The 18,984-nt window shown below is 46.0% G+C and overlaps 1 protein-coding gene across 1 annotated transcript in view; it reads right to left on the minus strand.

The window, feature by feature from the left end:
- Positions 1-8,906: 8,906 nt before the first annotated feature.
- The window catches only part of utrn (utrophin), a 171,244-nt gene continuing 161,166 nt past the window's right edge, over positions 8,907-18,984 (minus strand). The window contains exons 18-21 of the mRNA XM_030345002.1: positions 15,155-15,230; positions 14,316-14,399; positions 13,169-13,192; positions 8,907-10,503 (exon numbers count right to left, since the gene is read on the minus strand). Of these exons, the coding sequence (XP_030200862.1) occupies positions 10,481-10,503; positions 13,169-13,192; positions 14,316-14,399; positions 15,155-15,230 (207 nt within the window). The 3' untranslated portion in view covers positions 8,907-10,480. The remainder of the gene's footprint in view (positions 10,504-13,168; positions 13,193-14,315; positions 14,400-15,154; positions 15,231-18,984) is intronic.

The following is an 18,984-nucleotide window of genomic DNA, read 5'->3' on the forward strand; positions in this document are numbered from 1 at the left end:
GGAAGTCCTAATGGAATTATTCTCAGTTCCAGCAGTTCCTATTACGATTCAGCAGAACCTCGGGTGGGAGACGGCACAGAGCCTGGGCTGGGAACCAACCACTCAAAGGGGTGGAGGTACGCCTTGTTTCCTGTTTCATTGCAGAGATCTTCGACCAAAGAGAAATGCATTAGCATGAGTGGAGGAAGCTTCCAGAAGGGGGTTTTAAGTGTATGTCTACAGTTGCCAACACAGTGTTGATTTGAAACCTTAACAACCTTTTAAGTACGTTTGAAAACGTTGCCCGGACAGGATGTTTTAGCTTGTCATCATGCTGGGAAAAGTTTAGCACTGGCTCAGTGTGTGTAGAAAAAAATCAATGATTGGTTGAAACAAATATGAACCTAAAGAAAGGGAAACACCCTGTTCGCCCGGATTTGAGCTCGGCAGACTTTAAATTATGAATCTACGAGACTATAACAAAATAAACCACAGTGGAACCAAAGTTCTACAGATATTTCTCAGACTATTCAGGTTCAAATATATTTTCATGCTCTCCTTAATGAACACTCAAACCTGCAAACAATGAACTCTGTCACCTTGGATGTGCACACACACACACACACACACACACACACACACACACACACACACACACACACACACACACACACACACACACACACACACACACACACACACACACACACACACCCATGTCCTAAAACGTACACACACAGACTCACTTACAACTTCACACGAACGAAACACACACACACACCCACGGTGATCAGGCTTGCAGGGTTTGTCATGGCAGCAGTAAACAGGGTGTTGTTGAACTTGGCTGTGCCCCACTTATGGCGTGTCTCCGTGTCAGCAGAAAATTCATAGAGCAGACACATAACTAACATGGCCGCCTCAGCACGAGGTCACCATCCGACACCCGTCTGCGTCTCCTCCTCGCGGCATTTTCATGATTTGGGAACACAGCCCAAAGAGAAACAGTGTCATGTCACACCCCTAGAGCTCCATCCCTTGAAGCGTGGCGATGCTGCTTTCAGAGGCCAACTCTGTACCAGGCCTCACACCCAGCTATCACCCATTACCGCGAGACCAGAGATTCAAAACATGAGCCGCTGCATTCTGGGAGAGCAATACGGGTTTCAAGGGCTTGAATAGCAAATGATCGATCTTCCAAAGGCTCTGGCTTCTCGCCTCCTTGCCATGTCAGTTGGGGTGAGTGCTAAGTGGGTCATCACTTTCCCTGGCAAGTGTTGACTGTCATGAATAATGGAAAAGACACGTGGAACGGGAGCAGACAGGGGGACACTGGCAAGTGTTGATGACATCTGCTAGATTAGTTTAGGCTTCTGATACTGCTGAGAGGAAGAGAAAACAGGCAAGGCCTGAGGAAGTGAATGGATACTGTTTCTCAAAGAAAATATGGGAAAATCTGACGTGTGGGCAAATGCTGAAAAAAAACGAGGAGTATGTCTTAAATCTCGGAATAAGTTATGCTAAACCATTCGTCGTGAAGCATAACATCGATTTGTGGAATATTGAGGGTATATTGTGCAAAAGAAGAAGAAAATGATGGTGCTTATGAAGCCATGATGCTGAGCCCCATTTTCCTGTCTCAGTTCAAGTCCTATTTTGCTATTTACCCCTTTTACTTTTATGATGCTTCAAAGGCCATACTCCACATTCAACTGCGATCAACAGTGCTGGACGCTGTCTGTTAATTGCTATTGGCATAGTTGCCGCAACGTTTCCCAGTCTGAACTCTAAACTCTCTGGGGGCAGGAGTGTGCAGGGATAACTGGACTAAATCATAGGGCAAGCAGAACCTTCAAAGTTCTTTGAGGCTGAAGCGTGTATAGAGAAACCTCATTTTGGAAAAGTTCAACAAGAAAACCTGAGTACCACGGCCTAGAAAGAGACACCAAGTGGGAGTGAGAGAATGAGCAGAACTGTCGTGACAACACATGATTAGACTGTAAGACGCCAGAAATAGGCCGGCGGGGAGACGCGTGGCAGGACAGAGGAGATGAATAAAGAACAACAAAAGGAATGAAACCAACTTAAATAGGGAACGAAAGGGAGCGGGAGAGAGGGAGAGAGACAGAGAGAGAGACAGAGAGACAGATTAGAGAGAGAGAGAGAGAGAGAGAGAGAGAGAGAGAGAGAGAGAGAGAGAGAGAGAGAGAGAGAGAGAGAGAGAGAGAGAGAGAGAGAGAGAGAGAGAGAGAGAGAGAGAGAGAGAGGCGGGTAATGGCATGCAGACAGCTGGATCATGCAGAAGTGGCAGTTACCAGTGCTCTCAGACAGAAATGGCCTGCGAGAGCCAATTAGAGGAGAGGAAACAATAAAGGGTGATGATGGAAGTGCTGTAGTGTCGCTGATGGGGGTAATTAAAGGGGAGGGCGCCTTCAGCCTTTGCTGAGAACCTTGAGTGGAACACACAGCTCTCCTCGGTCTCCACTGGCACATTGCTATTAGAGTCGAGTTATAGTTCAAAAAGTCCATTCCAATCGCTCACAGATACGCAAGTGAGACGTTAACTCTCAAATCCCATCATTCCTCATCTGTTTCCTATTCTTTCACTCTTGAGACCTGCTTCTGGATATTCCCTACTTTTTTTACTTTTTTTATTTTTGAAGAGAAGTTACGACTTAGAACACTGACTACCCATGATAAATTCTTTCTCATTTCGTTTTTGGGCAACCTATCCCGTGGACAGTTGACAGCTCCCTCTTTATTTCCGTCATGCTCTCTGCTGGATCCACAAAACACCTGTTTCAGTCCCTCGATGGGCTGAATGGTTTTATAATGGGGCCCTCTATTATGTTTATACCTACAAAAGAGAGAAAGAAATGATGATGGGTTTCATACAGAATTTAGAATGAGAACCATGTATTTCTGGTACATATTTTACAAAAAGACGACAGGACTAAAAGGGAATTGAGTGGAAGCTTTCCAGATGCTTTGTATAGTTTTGATTCCCTACGGGTACATTTTGTTTTGTTTCATTTAATTAAAAATATGTTTTTTTCAAAGGCCATGTTTTTAGTTACCTTTGCTTGTTAGATTTTGTGCAAATGGATAAAACCCATTCACACAAACATTATCAAAAAAAAGTTGTTATAAATTACATCGTAGAAGGCAGATACATGTAGATTACAAAATATTGTAGAAAAATAAATAAACAATACTGTGTAGGCCTACCGATAATACGTAGCCGTATGTTTCAGCATTAGCTGAACAGTGTACTAACGACAAGAAGTAATGATAGTTGGCGAAGTGATACGCTTCTATCACCCTTACTTATTTCCCCAACCGAAAAACCGTGACTAATAACACCAGGAAGATTGGTCCCCATTCTGCAACCCAGCCTTTAGGAACAGGAGGGTTTAAAAGAGATGATATCTTCTATCTAATCCACTGGATGTGCAGTGCTTAGTGCTACAAGGGAGGAAGGTGAACAGATAAGATACGGTCTCAACAGTCTAAGGACCTCTACGTTTCAGTTTGGCTAAAGCCGAGCTGTTTGAGTTCATCATTCCCCTTTGCGGTGGAGCTCTTTCATGGAACCCAGAGAGAACCCTGATTCTGATGTAGACCTACACACAACGATCTGTGGTGAGTGAGAAACTTATCAATGAAGATTGTAAAGAGTGAAGAAAGTGTTTATTACTCGTTTTTGGGGGGCCCATTTGCAAAGCATAACGCTAACTATTTTGGCCATGTATGCTCGGTTTTATGTGGGTTTTATTTGTTTACAAAACAAACTAAACCTACTAAGCCAATGACACTGAAAAATCAAATTAAAGTGAAGCCATAACCTCCTCAGTGAGGAAACACACACCACGGGGTGGAAGAGGTTTTCTCGTCCATTACATCCTGGTTGATGCTGTGTTTACACTTGGTCTGATTGGCTGTCTCCTGCGGGGCCATGAGCACCGTACCATGGCTGCCAATGCCACTGTCCGCAACTAATGAGCCGCACTGCAATGAAAGTGGGAAGGTATTGATTGACTGGCTGGCCATCTTTCACTGCTGCAACACACACACACACACACATACACACACACTTAACATGTCTGGGCCCAGACCTTAATGGAAGGAGACGTACAGGAATCACTGTTGGCGAGATGGATAGAGAGTGTGTGTGTGTGTGTGTGTGTGTGTGTGTGTGTGTGTGGGTGTGTGTGTGTGTGTGTGTGTGTGTGTGTGTGTTGTCGAAGAGAAAGGCTGGCATTGAGTCGAGCCATTCAAAAGCATATTTAGTCACCCTGCACTACAGGGGTGGAGAGAGAAATCAGGAGGGATGGAGGGAGAAAAGAGGTGATGTGAGCTCCCAGGAAAGGACCTTATACTGTAAATGGTGCATTAAGCTTCTGGGTGTTTGGGTGACATAGATGTGCACTGCACTGCACTGAACTGTCTGGTGATTGTTATTAAGGTTGGGAATGTGTGCTTTCAAGCGAATGACTAGACTGGAAGGTGTGGTGTGTGTGTGGTGTGTGTGTGTGTGTGTGTGTGTGTGTGTGTGTGTGTGTGTGTGTGTGTGTGTGTGTGTGTGTGTGTGTGTGTGTGTGTCAATGGGTTGACAGGTTGTTGAGGCTAAATCAAAGAGTAGGTTTGCTGGATTGAAAGCAAAAATTAATCAGTGGTGCGTCAACATGTCTGCATGAGTGTGTGTGCGTGTCCGGTGAGTGCGTGAGGTGCGTGCTATTTGTCTGTGAATTAAGTGGGCTGATTTAAAAACCCACAAAGATAATACAAACATTCCTATGAGTGGCAAACTTTCCAAATAAATATTCAAAAACTATTAAGTTAAGGAGCCAGACAGCCAATGAAGAGGGTCGTTTGGGGAGCTGAAATAGTCCAGCGCTGCTGGCACACTCATTCCCAATCCCCTATAAAGGCCTACCCCCATTCCAGTGATTTAAATGAGGTTTCCTCTCGGTGAATGTCCTTCTCAATTCCCCCCCAAAAAAATAAAAACAGAAAAGGAAACTAAAAATGACTGACACTGCAAAGCGATGGGGCTGTAGCTACCTCTCAGCCTTCACAATGTTTCTTCTCTGGATCGCAGCCAGCAGGAGATCAGCGAGCAGTGAGTGGTGTACGCCTACGGCAGAGCTAATGGTGTATCTGATGCTCACGTTCTGTTTGATCAGCGAGAATTAACTTGGTGCGGGTATATATATTAATAATATCATTCTGCACAAAGACTCAATTACACATTTAACAAAGTTGCAGATTAAAGTTAAACGGATTGCACTTTTTAAAGTCGATGTTTAATGATGAACCTATGAATAATCATGCGACATGGGCGTTTAGAATGTGTCCGCGATGCCTTATGTTTGTCTAATAATCAACAGTATAATCAACCTGCCGAGGATGTGAAGATAATTTAATTGTAGATTAACGATATAGGCGTCACGTTGCTTTAAAGTCCTTGGAAAACTGCTGAGTAAAACACAGTAGGCAAAGAGAGGCTTCTACCTAAAAATCCTTTAACATTTACCTGGAGGTCTTTTCTAGCTAATTATCCTGACAAAGAAAAAATAAATCTCAATGTCCTTCAATTACCTTAATCATAGACAGTTACCTTAATCTCTTGCTCGGGGCCTGATTAAGGAGACATGTCGCTTAATTTACATCATGAAGTGAATAATGTTGCATTTAAAACCTTTTATATATTCCAAGTCAAACATTTGGCTGTAGTTTATATAACAAACACTCGTTGCAGCACATGTTCATATGAAATATTATGAAAACAGGTGAGGTCAGAGAGAAATTCATTTGAGACACCCGAACTTAAATGACTAGTGTCCAAATCTCCATTCATTCACAACTAATTGAGCGTTTTTCTATGCACGGTAGAACAGTGAATGAATTAAATGAATTCCAAGAACAGCAATAATGGGTTCACAGAAGAATCACACTCACGTCTCCTTCTCTCCTCAGCTTTCCTCACTCTCCTTTTTCTTTCTTTCCTCACCTCTGTTATTTCCCCCAGCCGTGTTTTGAATTAGTCAAACTAGTGCCCTTTAAAGTGCACGATTCAGGACAATGTCCAACACAGTGACGGCTCGTTCATGCCACCACTACAAATCACAGCCGCTTGATTGCCAGCACATTATTAGTTGCCATTTTCTCAATTCTCCCTATATGTAGTTCCCTACTACATAGTTCTCCCTACATAGGATTAGTGAATGAGGGAACAAAGTGAGCCAAATCCAAAAAACAAAGCCTCTGTCTTCTCACTTCCTGTCCCTCCCTCCTCCTCTACATCTATCTAGTCCTCCACCAATCAGACGGCGAACCGCCATCCAGCCAGGGCAGCCAGCAGTCACCCCATCCAGCCAGCCAGTCAGCAAGTCACCCCATCCAGCCAGCCAGCCAGCCGCAAGTCACCCCATCCAGCCAGCCAGCCCAGCCAGCAAGTCCCCCATTTAGCCAGCCAGCAAGCCAGTCATCCCTTATTTCCAGCCAGTCAGCCCAGACCATCCCTTCTATCAAGTCAGCAAGCCAGCCAGCCATCACACCCATCCATCCATCCAGCCAGCCATCCAGCCCATCCATCCATCCAGCCAGCCCATCCAGGCCCTCGCTCTGCCTGCCAAGTGCTTGATCAAAGCCGACAGCACCGCAACGGCTCAGCGCTCCGGGCCCCCCCCCCCCCCCCCCCCCCCCCGCAGCAGGACGGATGGATGGGTGTGGGTGGTGGGGTTCGGGTGGTGAAATCGAAACAAATGGCATCATCTGGTCCTGCTGGCACGACACTGCCCGGGCCGGGGCGCCTCACACCGACACAGATGAACCAGCGCTTCTGGAGGGGACGGGGAGGTCCGGACACAGGGGTGAGGCGGTGAGGGGGTGAGGGGGTGAGGGCGTGAGGCAGGGCTCATGGATTGAGCCCTACTCTCAGCTCGCTTTGGCTTGTCGCCGTCTCGTTTTCGGTTGAGTTTCTTTTCTACCGCAGGAAAGGGGAATGAATAATAGCACACGGTACCACTACAGGGACAAAAGGGAAGTAAGTCGATTATCCCTTTTTGTGTGGCTTCCCATAAGAGGATTCACAAACAAAGCAAGGATGGATGACTACAGTTCTGCTTACAGCGGTGGGTGTCCGTATGATAATGAACACGCGCAGGATACTGATGAATGCTACGGCCAATGACTCATTTTGTGGAAAGAAAGGCTGCGTTTGAATCTAACCTGACCTGCAGGTTCCCATGATGAAGTGGATATTTATAGGTAAGTACTGTACGGTTGAGGCTCAAAGTGGATGGCGGCATAATGCCTAGCCTAACACATTTTCATCTCCCAATCGAAAGAGTCAGAGTTCAATCCCCTGGAGTCTGCTTAAAGATACACATTCAAGCATCAGTTGTACTGAACCATACCAAACAAAAAGTATCCCAACAGGAGCCCCGGCTGGCTGAGGTTAACTCTTAAATAAGGGCTAATTCATACAGGGAGTGTGCATTGTTTCATTAGCAATAAATGAGCGCATTGAACCGTGCTTCGGAGGCAAGGAATTAAGCTAAGCGTTAATAGCACCAGGGCATCACCCTATCGACACCCGGAACACAATAGGCCCAATTAACTCCCTCTCCCTTCCCCCCTGCACCCGTTCACCCCGGGGGGAACCAGTTAAGGACACACGCATATTCTGGTTCACACCGACCACATCACACAGGGGGGAGATGCAGATGTGGGGAGGAACGTAAGACCGTCTGACCACCACCACTCGATCGATATGAAGAAGCCCAAATGGACCCTGGTTGCAATTAAAACTTTCCAGCTTCCTGTGGAACTACTTGTGCTTTTGTCTCCCCCCCCCCCCCCCCAGGATTTGTTTGTGCGACATCAGAAAAGGACTGAGGGGCAATAGCCGCGTTTACATGGACACATCTATGCCGTATAGATTTCTATGCGGCATAGATCTGCCATGTAAACGCGGCTACTGAGGAGGAGACCTCCTCCCTTGGAGGGCTGAGGAGGTGAATGACTAAGAGGTGAATGACTAAGAGGTGAACTCTCTGCGTCCATTCATCTCCAAGCAGCCCGAGCATTCAAGAAGGAAAAAATAAGCAAAGCTTTTCAAGACGGTAGGTATTTATCACCAGACCTCTCTATTAAAAAGAGACGGGGAGTGTTTGGAGGGCGGCCAGCCCCGCTGGAAGACGGATCCAAAGAGAACATCCAGCAAACAGCATATGTGTCCAATTGTGTTGTTCAAGCATAATTAAACCCGACCAGCGTCTGACAGGCTCTTCGGACAAATTCGATTTTGTGCTTTTCCAATCACCACTTTGTTCATAACTGGCATCTGGGTGATGACAACCACACAAGGATTTCAATATCACCGATGTTCAAGGCCAAATTTGCTGCATGTGTCCAGCCATTAGTGCCCTACATAATTAAACACCAAGATAAGGAGAAGGAACAAGCGAGTTAGAGATCACGTTGTTTTCTCTCTCTGCCCGCCCATCACTGCATTGACCCCCCCCCCGCCCCCCCCCCCTGCGGAGTCATTGCAGTGCGGTACAGTTAATAACGAGGCTTACAGGAAATGCTTGTATGCATTTCAATGCATAGGAATCCTCCTGGGCATTTAATGGTCCGTGGACAGGAGGGGAAGGGCAGAACATCGCTGCGTTATTCATGATATCCTGCAGTGTGATTGGCTCAGCAGAGCCGTATTCAAAACAGGCAGGCAGGGTAGCTTGGGTTAGATTTGAGTTTGCAGCTCGACGCTTTTTGTGAGTTACATCAGAAAGGACTGCAACCTCTCTGAATATGGAACTACAACATTTTGATTTACAAACAGCAGGAAAATAAATTTTACCCAATACTTTCTGCACATGAACATCTGGTTACAATTTTAAACAAATATATCCAGGGACCCATTAACTTGTTATAAAAATTTTATTCAGAATAAAACAATGTAGCCATATTACACGTAGTGTGGTGAATCTATTCTACATACCTCAGGCGAAAACGACACAGTTCTGCAATGGTTCGCTTTTTGTTCAAGATAATAAACGCTACCACATCGACACACTCATCATAAACATCATCGTCGTCGCCTCGTTCCTCTGTCGGAGGAGAAGACATAGTAGTGTTGTTAAACCTCACACGTTTTCTTTTTTTTTTTTTTACAGGATAGCATGTAGCACAACACAACGACACAACAATGTGAGGAATACAGTGCTTAATTTGCCAGTGGAATTAAAAACGCCAAAAATGTGTCACTCCTCACGCGGGATGAAGGGTTGTTAGCTTCAGCAGGCCACCGAACCATTGTGGCGATACAGTAATAACGAACGATGTTGTTGTTGTTGCAGTGTACATCGATACAGTAAGCACGAGCTTGGAATGCTAATGCGAGGGGGGTGTTCTGCGTCTAGCGCTGGTTGGTCAAAGGAAACTATGTCACGGACCACGCAGACAAAACTGTGTCAGTGATTCTGAGGTAGCAAGGCAATCATGGCTTTCGTTCTGATTTTTCAAACATAGACTTTATGTAATTTTATTTTCATATAAAACTGCTCTACATGGTGAGTTAGGGGCCGGTTGAAAACCCTTTTTCAACATTTAAGGTTCAAATTAAATCTATATTCTTCCATAAAACCTCTTCACTTTGTACACATTCCCACTTTAATGTCAGCATCTAAGTCTTCCACACTTGGAATGACAACTGTATAGGCACAGGAGGGGTGCGAGTTCAACAAAATCGCGGTCGCTACGGCGATAGCAACGGTCACACCGAGGAATTAAAGGGGAACTCTGACATCAACATGCGCCACGATCAGCCATCGATACCCAAGTCATAGAAAAATAAAATAGAGAAAACAGTTTGCGGAGCTTCACACAGGGTAAATACATGATTGTAATGAAGGGTTGGTCTCACTCGTCATAAAGAATTGTACTCCCAAACTTGGAACATGAACCTCAACAGTGTGACAGTAATGGGTAAGCGGGGCGGAAAGGGGGGAGGCCAAACACACAGAATTAAAAAGATGGACAATGTAACAATTTGATTCCCAGTGAAAACAAGAAAAAGAAATAAACATATTTTTCTATACAAACCCCAAACCTAGGATATCATCGGAATATGCGTACAAATCCCATAGAAATGTTAGGCCAACTTCAGGTTCACTCCACAGTTTTATCAAATGTACAAGTATTGCATAGTACACAACAACATAGGGGATAGCAGTTCTCTGGTCCTGTGTGTCTTTGGGTTTCTGGGTGCAGAATCTCTAACTTGGTATTGGTTCTCGGGGCTTGTGGGGGCGGGGCCTGAAGCTCCACCTACTCCTTCAGTACGGAGCCGAGGCGCGGAGATGGAGAGGAGGCCGGCGTGTTCGGGAGAGTTACGGCCTTTTTCCAAAGTCACACTTCAATCGCCTTTCGCCAACACACACAAACACTACACACACGCGTGCGCGCGCACGCACTCACGCACATACTCTCCCCTCTAGGTGGCTGCCCTCACATCACCTGTGAATCACAAAGAGAATGGGAGATATTGGATCAGCAGCCTGCACAATGGAGCTGGAAACATATACCTGGATAAAGAGAGCACAGCTCTGCATGCTCATACTGGGCACCTCCGCATGCACCCACCCACCTCATCTAGAGCAGGTTTCTTCATGAGTGTGAGCAGGTGTTTGTGTATGTGTGTGCGGGGATGTGTTGGCACAATTGCTTGAAATGCATTTTGTGCACACACACACACACACACACACCACACACACACACACACACACACACACCCACACACACACCACAACACACACACACACACCACAACACACACCACACACACACACACACACACACACCACACACGCAATTTGGTTCCCAAAAAAACCTCAAACTCAATATAACACTGGCTGGCAGGCGGTCCATTTTGACCAAGGTGTTACAAGGACAATTTACTAGAGGATGGCACTTTTGAACTTGGAGTAGAAAACACAGAGCGAAAGAGGACAGATCAATTAAACTTAAGACGAAACTACATCCGTTTTTATACTTTTTTTAACTTGTGTTTTTTAGAAGCAGTTATTTTGCCTTTTCGGGAAACCCCCCCCCCCCCCCCCCCCCAAAAAATAAATATTATTTGAAGGCTTGCTGAGTTGCCTTGGGTACAGGGCGTCTGTTCGAGCCCCTTTGGCAGAGCGCTGTTGAGATAAAGAGGCAGGTGGGAGCGGAGGATTCAGGCCTGGTTCTACTGGAAGGTTTCTGGCCCCAGCCCGCTCTCCACCACCAGGCAGAATATGAATATGAACCGGTCAGATAAGGACCAGGGAGGGTTACACAAAGTTTGCAATAACTCTCCTGGAACTGATGTGCAAAGGATGAAGAGGAGGGAAGAGTGAGGAGGAGGTGGACAAATTGTCGGGGGGAAAACTATAAAAACAGACCGGCGAAGAGAGTGGCACAGAATGAACAATAAATTCGAGCAAATATGTGAACCAAAAAAAAAGAAAAAGAGGCAAAGAATAGTTATTATTGGTGGGTTGTGGGGACCTCATTTTAAACAGAGAGGGCTGAGTGGAAGGAGGGCTCAGACGGTGCACAAAACAATTACGGTGGCATTAAAGGTGGCAAAAAAAACAACAACAGCGTGCCGGCTCTGCACCACTCCGTGACCCCTGACCCCTCAGACGGTGCCGGGGGAGATGAAACATAATGGTGGTCCCTAGGGATCCATTAGCCATCTCCTTCTCACAAGGCAACAACAGCACAGGAGGGGCTGCTGCTATTAACTGTGGCTTTCCTTTCTGACAGCAGCAGTGGTTAGCCTCTTGGGGGGTGGCACGTGAGCTGCTGGATATCCATTTGTATCCACTATTAAGTATCATTAGAGATATTTCCTCATTCAAATCAAACTGAAAGTAAAGAAAAAAATGTTTTTGGGCGGAAATGCAAGCAGCAAATTGGGCCCGTGTCTATAGTTACAAGATCGTTTTTTTCTGTTAGTTAAGTTTATGAGTATTATTGGTAAGCGAAAGGGTGTGTTCTTGGAATTTGCCTGACATGGGCATTTATGAACTGAGGAACACCTTGCTGCCATCCAAAGAGTTTGAGGATGTCGATAAACCTTTACGAAATGAAAACGTCACCGGACAGCTGACCTGCCTCCGTTGACCTGCGCCAACCGCCCACTCAAATCATCTTGTTCCGTCTAAGGTCAATTTGTTCTCCATTAATCAGCGAGTTGACCGTGGTGGCGAGGTCGTAGCGTCCGCGAAGTGAAACAGAACGAAAGGCGTCTCTGGTACTTTTGCGAGGGTCAAATGGAGGTTCATCAGCAGAAAGATGACGATATAAAAAAATTTAATCTAAGAAGTGATTTTGTCAGGTATACGTTGCTCCAGCTTTTGAGGTGCCGTTTTGACATTTTGTTGAAACCCCCACTGTGCCCCAAACTTTAACACTTAAGCCATCACTTTTGTTCAAACGTACAAAAGTTCGGCATCAGTTGTGTTATTTGAGTTTCTAGCGCTCAGAACCCACCCACCCACCCACGACACGATGAACCCGGGCATCCTTTCTCGCTCTAACACGATTGGGGGGCTGTGGAGAAATATGAGAGAAAATCACATTTTGAACAAAAGTGATGGCTGCAGTGAAAAAGTTACGTTGTGCCGGTTTAACGTTGGTTTGAAAACTTGGAAATAAATATGTCAAGGGACTTCAAGAATGAATAATATTTTTCTGCTATGGAATAAAATCACAATATTAGCTCTAAAATGCTGCTCGACCTGAACCATGACAAACCACTGAACGCAGATAGTTTTGGTTAAGAAATGGATCACATTGGAACATTCCTCTTTTCTCTTCTCTTCAAGTGCAGCATGCATGGAGGTCCCTTCGCCTTGCCGAAGGGACCTCCGTATTCAACAATTTTTCTCCTCTCTTCGTGTTCGGTTTTTCTCTCGGTTTGACGGTAGGGTTGAGTCTGAGACCCCGACCTCTGGACCTCTGGATTCGTCGCTGAGGTAACTTTGAGTGAACGGCGACCATGGTGCTCACAATGCCCTCACACGGTGGCTGCCGCGGCAGTGAAGGGGACGGTGACCATGAAAGCAAACTTTTCTGTACTTTCCCAAAATGGTGGGTTGTACCGGAACACGGCGGAGAAAGACTGTGATCTCACCTGTGGTCTGGAGGAGGCTTGAGGCTGGAAAACAGCAGACAACAAAAAACATATTACCATTTCAGGGATTAAAAGACAAATATATTTTTGTCCACCTGATAACGCATCCCACTAGCCCACGCACGCACGCACACACATTACACTATTGATACTCAGTCCTAACGCTGGGTTGTTAGACAGCAGCAGGCACGAGATGATCGATTTTTGACTAAATCCCCGACTTATTGCAACCCAAAATTTAGTGAGGCGGTGTGAAAGGCGGTCTTATACCAGAAATATGTATTTTAATACACAGCCTTTGGGATGTCGTGCTCGGCTGCCTATGAGAACGATTAAAAAAAAAAAACGCTTTTCTTTTTTAACCACATTATGAAGAGGCAGGGACACGACTCCCATGGTGACGGTGGCAACGCAGTGGCTGCCTTCTGATTGGCCGACGGCGGCATTCATGTTTATGTTTGCATCTGTCAGTGGAGCCGGTTACAATGACGCAATCGCTGTTGTCATGGAAATCTCACCAAAAACTAGCTTCAGTGGTTTGTATGAGCATATCAATATCTATAAATAATACAATTTCTGAAGAAAGGCACACAAACACACACTTTTCACAAAGTTAAAACCTGAACAAGGACGGTGCGTGTATGTGTGTGTGCGTTTGTGGGTGGTAATAAAGAGAGTAGGGAAGGTGCTAGTGCGATGCTGGGACAGCTATGGGCCAGTGGATATTAAATGGATACTTCAATGATAGACTTGACCACTGATGGATTACTACAGCGTTTCATCAGCCCCCCCGGTCTCCTCTCCCTCTGACCTTGTTTATTCATTATGGTAATATTGGTCTGGTCACGTCTACCTTGTAGACAAACCTTAAGTAGTTAAACCAGAATAAATTAACAAAAGTGCGCCTTAGAGGAAAATGATTATTTCTTGGCCAGATTCCTTTTAGAGAAATAGAGCTGTAACTTTTAGTCAGATTTGGCCAATTGGTTGCCGGGTATTCATCAGTAAACAACAGACATTACCTTACCTACTGCCGAGACCGATGGCTTAACCATATATCTTATCTCTGCTAAGGGGCTAATGCAAAGTATGCTAACAAAAGTAAAGTCGGTTGTGGAACTGCTGTTTAAGAGGAACATAAACTTACGACTGCATGCAGGGAAGCTGTTGTTTATCTGCTCCATCACTTCTGCAAGGTCAGAGCTGCTGTCCTGGGGGTCTAGAAGCTCTTCTGCACACACACACACACACACACACACACACACACACACACACACACACACACACACACACACACACACACACACACACACACACACACACACACACACACACACACACAACACACCATCTACAGACAATGTCTTCTGATCATCAGGTGGCCCCTGGTTGGTCGAGCAACAGGAATGGACTACCACTTGTATGTGAATCAGAACTAGAGGCAGATTGGTTTTGGAGAACTCATACAAAGCACGTTTGTGTTGATGGCAAGAAAAGGAAAAGCTGCTACTGTAATGCGGCCAAGCAATCTGAGAATGGAAACTGGGTTAAATTCCCAAACAATTTATAATTGTTCACGCTCATACGTACAATGGACGATTATTGTATCAGTAATCGTCCATGTAGCAGTTATTTCTGCTAGAGGTGGTTACTTTGCTCTGCTGCTGAAATACTTCATCATCATGAATCATTTGTAATCAACTGCTTTAATATATTGTACATAAATCATATTGAGATATGATTGCGTGTTTTTCCGACCAGATAATGACCACTGAAGGCGATATTAGTATTCATTACACATTTGAAGGCTTTGGCGAAGGCTGGATTAATGTAAAATCATTAAATCTTATAATAACACATAAAAGCATAATAGGTGGGAGGAATGCATGTTCTAGGGCAGTGTTTGTTTACAAGCAGAAGGGCGGTTCAAGGCGTGGCAAAACAATATTTGCCTGGGACTGCAGCAATATGTGTGAATCTGCTTACCTGAGTTTTCATTAAGTTGTCCTCGGTCCTGTACACTGGGAGAAGAGACCCCATTCACCCTCGAGTCTCCCTCGGGCTGAGAGAGAGAGAGAGAGAGAGAGAGAAGAGAGGAGAGGAGAGAGAGAGAGAGAGAGAGAGAGAGAGAGAGAGAGAGAGAAGAGGAGAGAGAGAGAGAGAGAGAGAGAGAGAGAGAGAGAGAGAGAGAGAGAGAGAGAGATTTTCGGTTTAGAGTTTGTTTCTTGTTTTACAATCCAATAAAAGGTGAACAAATACGTTATTGTCATTTCCTTGACGCTCTTGTCAAGGAAATGAAACAGGATTAAGTGAAACCCTGACTCTTATGCGTCCGACTCAAAGTATCTATTGGGAGGACAAAATCATACTGTCGTTATTTGAGGTGGACTTCTTAAATAAACACACGCAAGAGGCATCCGACAAACACCGAATACGTCATGTCAGAAAAATTATAAATCAATAAGGTGGTTGATCTGACTGTCTCTTTAACACCGTATGCCCCATCAACCTATGGAACCAGTGTTTCCCACACATTGACGAGACTAATGGCACACCACCATAGTCTAATTTCGGCCATGATGTTTGGGTTAATCACAGATGCCTGTATTAAGGGCAGCTGTGGCTGGTTCAGACTACACGGTTTCAGCCTGATTATGCCCCGGGTCGTTCGAAAAAACCCATGACGAGAAGTTTGGCATGCCAGAAATTTGGGGGAATCGCAATGTCGTATCCATTGTTAACGTGGAGGGAACCCCGGCACCTGTTGTGCAAGGGAATCCCGCGAACAGCTGGAGCTCACAGGCAGTGTTTACTAACTAGTAAAGAACTAACTATTAAAGTCAAGACTAGTAGAGATGCGCGGTTGGCGGTCATACCCGCGGACACTGTGGATCATCCACGGGTTGGATGGATTGCTTGAAAAGACGTAATAGCCTACTGGGAAGAATTGCAGGCGGGTTGCGGTTGAAATAATTAAATAAATAATACGTAGGTTAACGTATTGACAAGACAAACTGCAAACGGACAAATTTGACCTATATTTTTATATAATCTCCCTGCCTCTGAAATGCGCGAACATCTCCGCCCAGCGCTCGTCCACCTGTTTTCCATAAGCATTCCACTGTGTGCTGTGTGGCACCACGCTGGCATTCCCTGCAATACTCTCATGTCAAGGCCTTCAGCAGACTGAGGGAAACCAAATCAATTCTCTCTCTCTCTCTCTCTCTCTCTCTCTCTCTCTCTCTCTCTCTCTCTCTCTCTCTCTCTCTCTCCTCTCTCTCTCTCTCTCTCTCTCTCTCTCTCTCTCTCTCTCTCTCTCTCTCTCTCCCTCCCTCCCTCCTCCCTCCCTCCCTCTCTCCCTCCTCCTCCTCCATGCCCCTCTTCGCTCCCTCGACTCCCTTGTTAAAAAGAAACTATTTCAATGGCTCCATCCATCCATCTGCCTCCTAGTTCTCCAACCCCCCATCTAGTAAAGGCTAAGGCTAACGCGGAGCCATAGTGTCCTCCTCCCCAGTCTCAGAATAGCCCAGGTCAAGGCCTCCAGAACGCCTCTGGGAGTGGGAATTAAATATGTCGCGCTGAACCATAGCACCGCTCTTATTTTGCTGCTTGGTTCGAGAAGAGGCCGGCTCACAGAGAAGTGTCAGTGAGGGTTAGACATAAATGTTGCAGAGCCTGCGGGGACATCCGTGTGGATATATGCGTGTTTACTTTATCCACCCTTTTTCACTCCTTCCTTTACCAATATGCCACACGGAAGAATCAATTGAACGTTAATCATAGTGATAAAAATGACAGATTCTCTCCAGCGCAGAGCCAAAGAGTGTCCCACGGCCTCTGGAAAAGGGGGCCTGTATATATTTCCTTGAAGTTAAAAAACTAGACATGCTGTCGGCCCAGCACTCTCATCGACACTCTCAAACCTGGCCAACTCCCACCCCCCCTTACGCTAAATGCACCTCCAATAACTATCCAGCATCGCCTCCTGATGGAGGAAATCCCAGCGATAGCGGGGAACACACTTCCCTTTCCTCTGAACTTTCTGAGCTAGTCTTGCGACTGGCAGAGGCAGATCACTCGGAACCAAAGCTGAACTGTGACCCGCATGTTAATTAACCCGCTCTTACATAAGGCAGGCGAGGCGAGAACACACTCTGGGACCCCGGCCGGATCTCCCCGGCAACCCAACCCAGCCACCAGCCCTGGGTTTGCTTATTCTGATTGGCTGTCCCGAGATTTATTCGGCGTTGAGGGCAATGCGCTCTGAGCGGCCATAGAGAACGATTAGGGTGTAAACACGTCCAGGGGAGGGGGAGAAGGGGCCGCCGGATAGATTGGATCCGACGTGATTAGGAGCTAATCTGAGTTTAGTGTTTCGTTATACGAGGGTAATTCAATTAAGGGATGTGAATGCAAAGGGTGAAAAATTACCTTTTGTGTTGGTGACTGCACACATACGTACACCTTCTACATATTGAGCGGTTATTGATCTGTAATTCATTCATCATTTAATATCTAATGGGTCTCGCGTGGCGGTGTGTATTTCTGTGCTGACGTTGTTTCGTTTTAAGGAGCATAGGGTTTCATTTCCTGATCCCATTTTTTGATTCCAACGTACCCTTTCTGTCTCTCTCCTTCCCGTTTCCAACACGACTCCGGGGCCACTAAATCTTGAAGCTCATTCCAGATCACATTTAATAATCTATTCCTATAACCCAAATCAACGGTATATTTGCACAGCTCATGAATAAAACTCTGTCCATGGAGGTTTCAAATACAAATCAAATGACTCATAACTCCTCAAACCTTATAGGGAGGGAAATGATGTGTGCACACTCCTGGTGTCAAGAAGGGAATGCCATGGCATTATAAAAGCCGGCATAATAAACGCAAGAAACCTAAGCAGTGTTTCTCTCCCTCTGCCCGCAGGCGAGGGAACGGGCGCTACTGCTGCAGTGGTGGTGTAACTGGTTCAGATACTGGTGCAGTGGTGGTGTAACTGGTTCAGATACTGGTGCAGTAGTAGTGTAACTGGTTCAGATACTGCTGCAGTAGTGGTGTAACTGGTTCAGATACTGGTGCAGTAGTGGTGTAACTGGTTCAGATACTGGTGCAGTGGTGGTGTAACTGGTTCAGATACTGGTGCAGTAGTGGTGTTAACTGGTTCAGATACTGGTGCAGTAGTGGTGTAACTGGTTCAGATACTGGTGCAGTAGTGGTGTAACTGGTTCAGATACTGGTGCAGTAGTGGTGTAACTGGTTCAGATACTGCTGCAGTAGTGGTGTAACTGGTTCAGATACTGGTGCAGTACTGGTGTAACTGGTTCAGATACTGGTGCAGTAGTGGTGTAACTGGTTCAGATACTGGTGCAGTAGTGGTGTAACTGGTTCAGATACTGGTGCAGTAGTGGTGTAACTGGTTCAGATACTGGTGCAGTAGTGGTGTAACTGGTTCAGATACTGGTGCTGTAGTGTCAGTGGGTGGTGGTGCGGTAGTGTCAGTGGTGTGCGGTAGTGTGTGTGTGCAGTGGGTGGTGGGGTAGTGTCAGTGGGTGGTGCGGCAGTGTCAGTGGGTGGTGCGGTAGTGTCAGTGGGTGGTGCGGTAGTGTCAGTGGGTGGTGGTGCGGTAGTGTCAGTGGGTGGTGGTGCGGTAGTGTCAGTGGGTGGTGCTGTAGTGTCAGTGGGTGGTGTGTGCGGTAGTGTCAGTGGGTGGTGGTGCGGTAGTGAGTGGGGTGGTGGTGCGGTAGTGTCAGTGGGTGGTGGTGCGGTAGTGTCAGTGGGTGGTGGTGCGTAGTGTCAGTGGGTGGTGCGTAGTT

Source organism: Gadus morhua, chromosome 21, assembly GCF_902167405.1.
Source record: "Gadus morhua chromosome 21, gadMor3.0, whole genome shotgun sequence".
NCBI lineage: Eukaryota > Metazoa > Chordata > Actinopteri > Gadiformes > Gadidae > Gadus > Gadus morhua.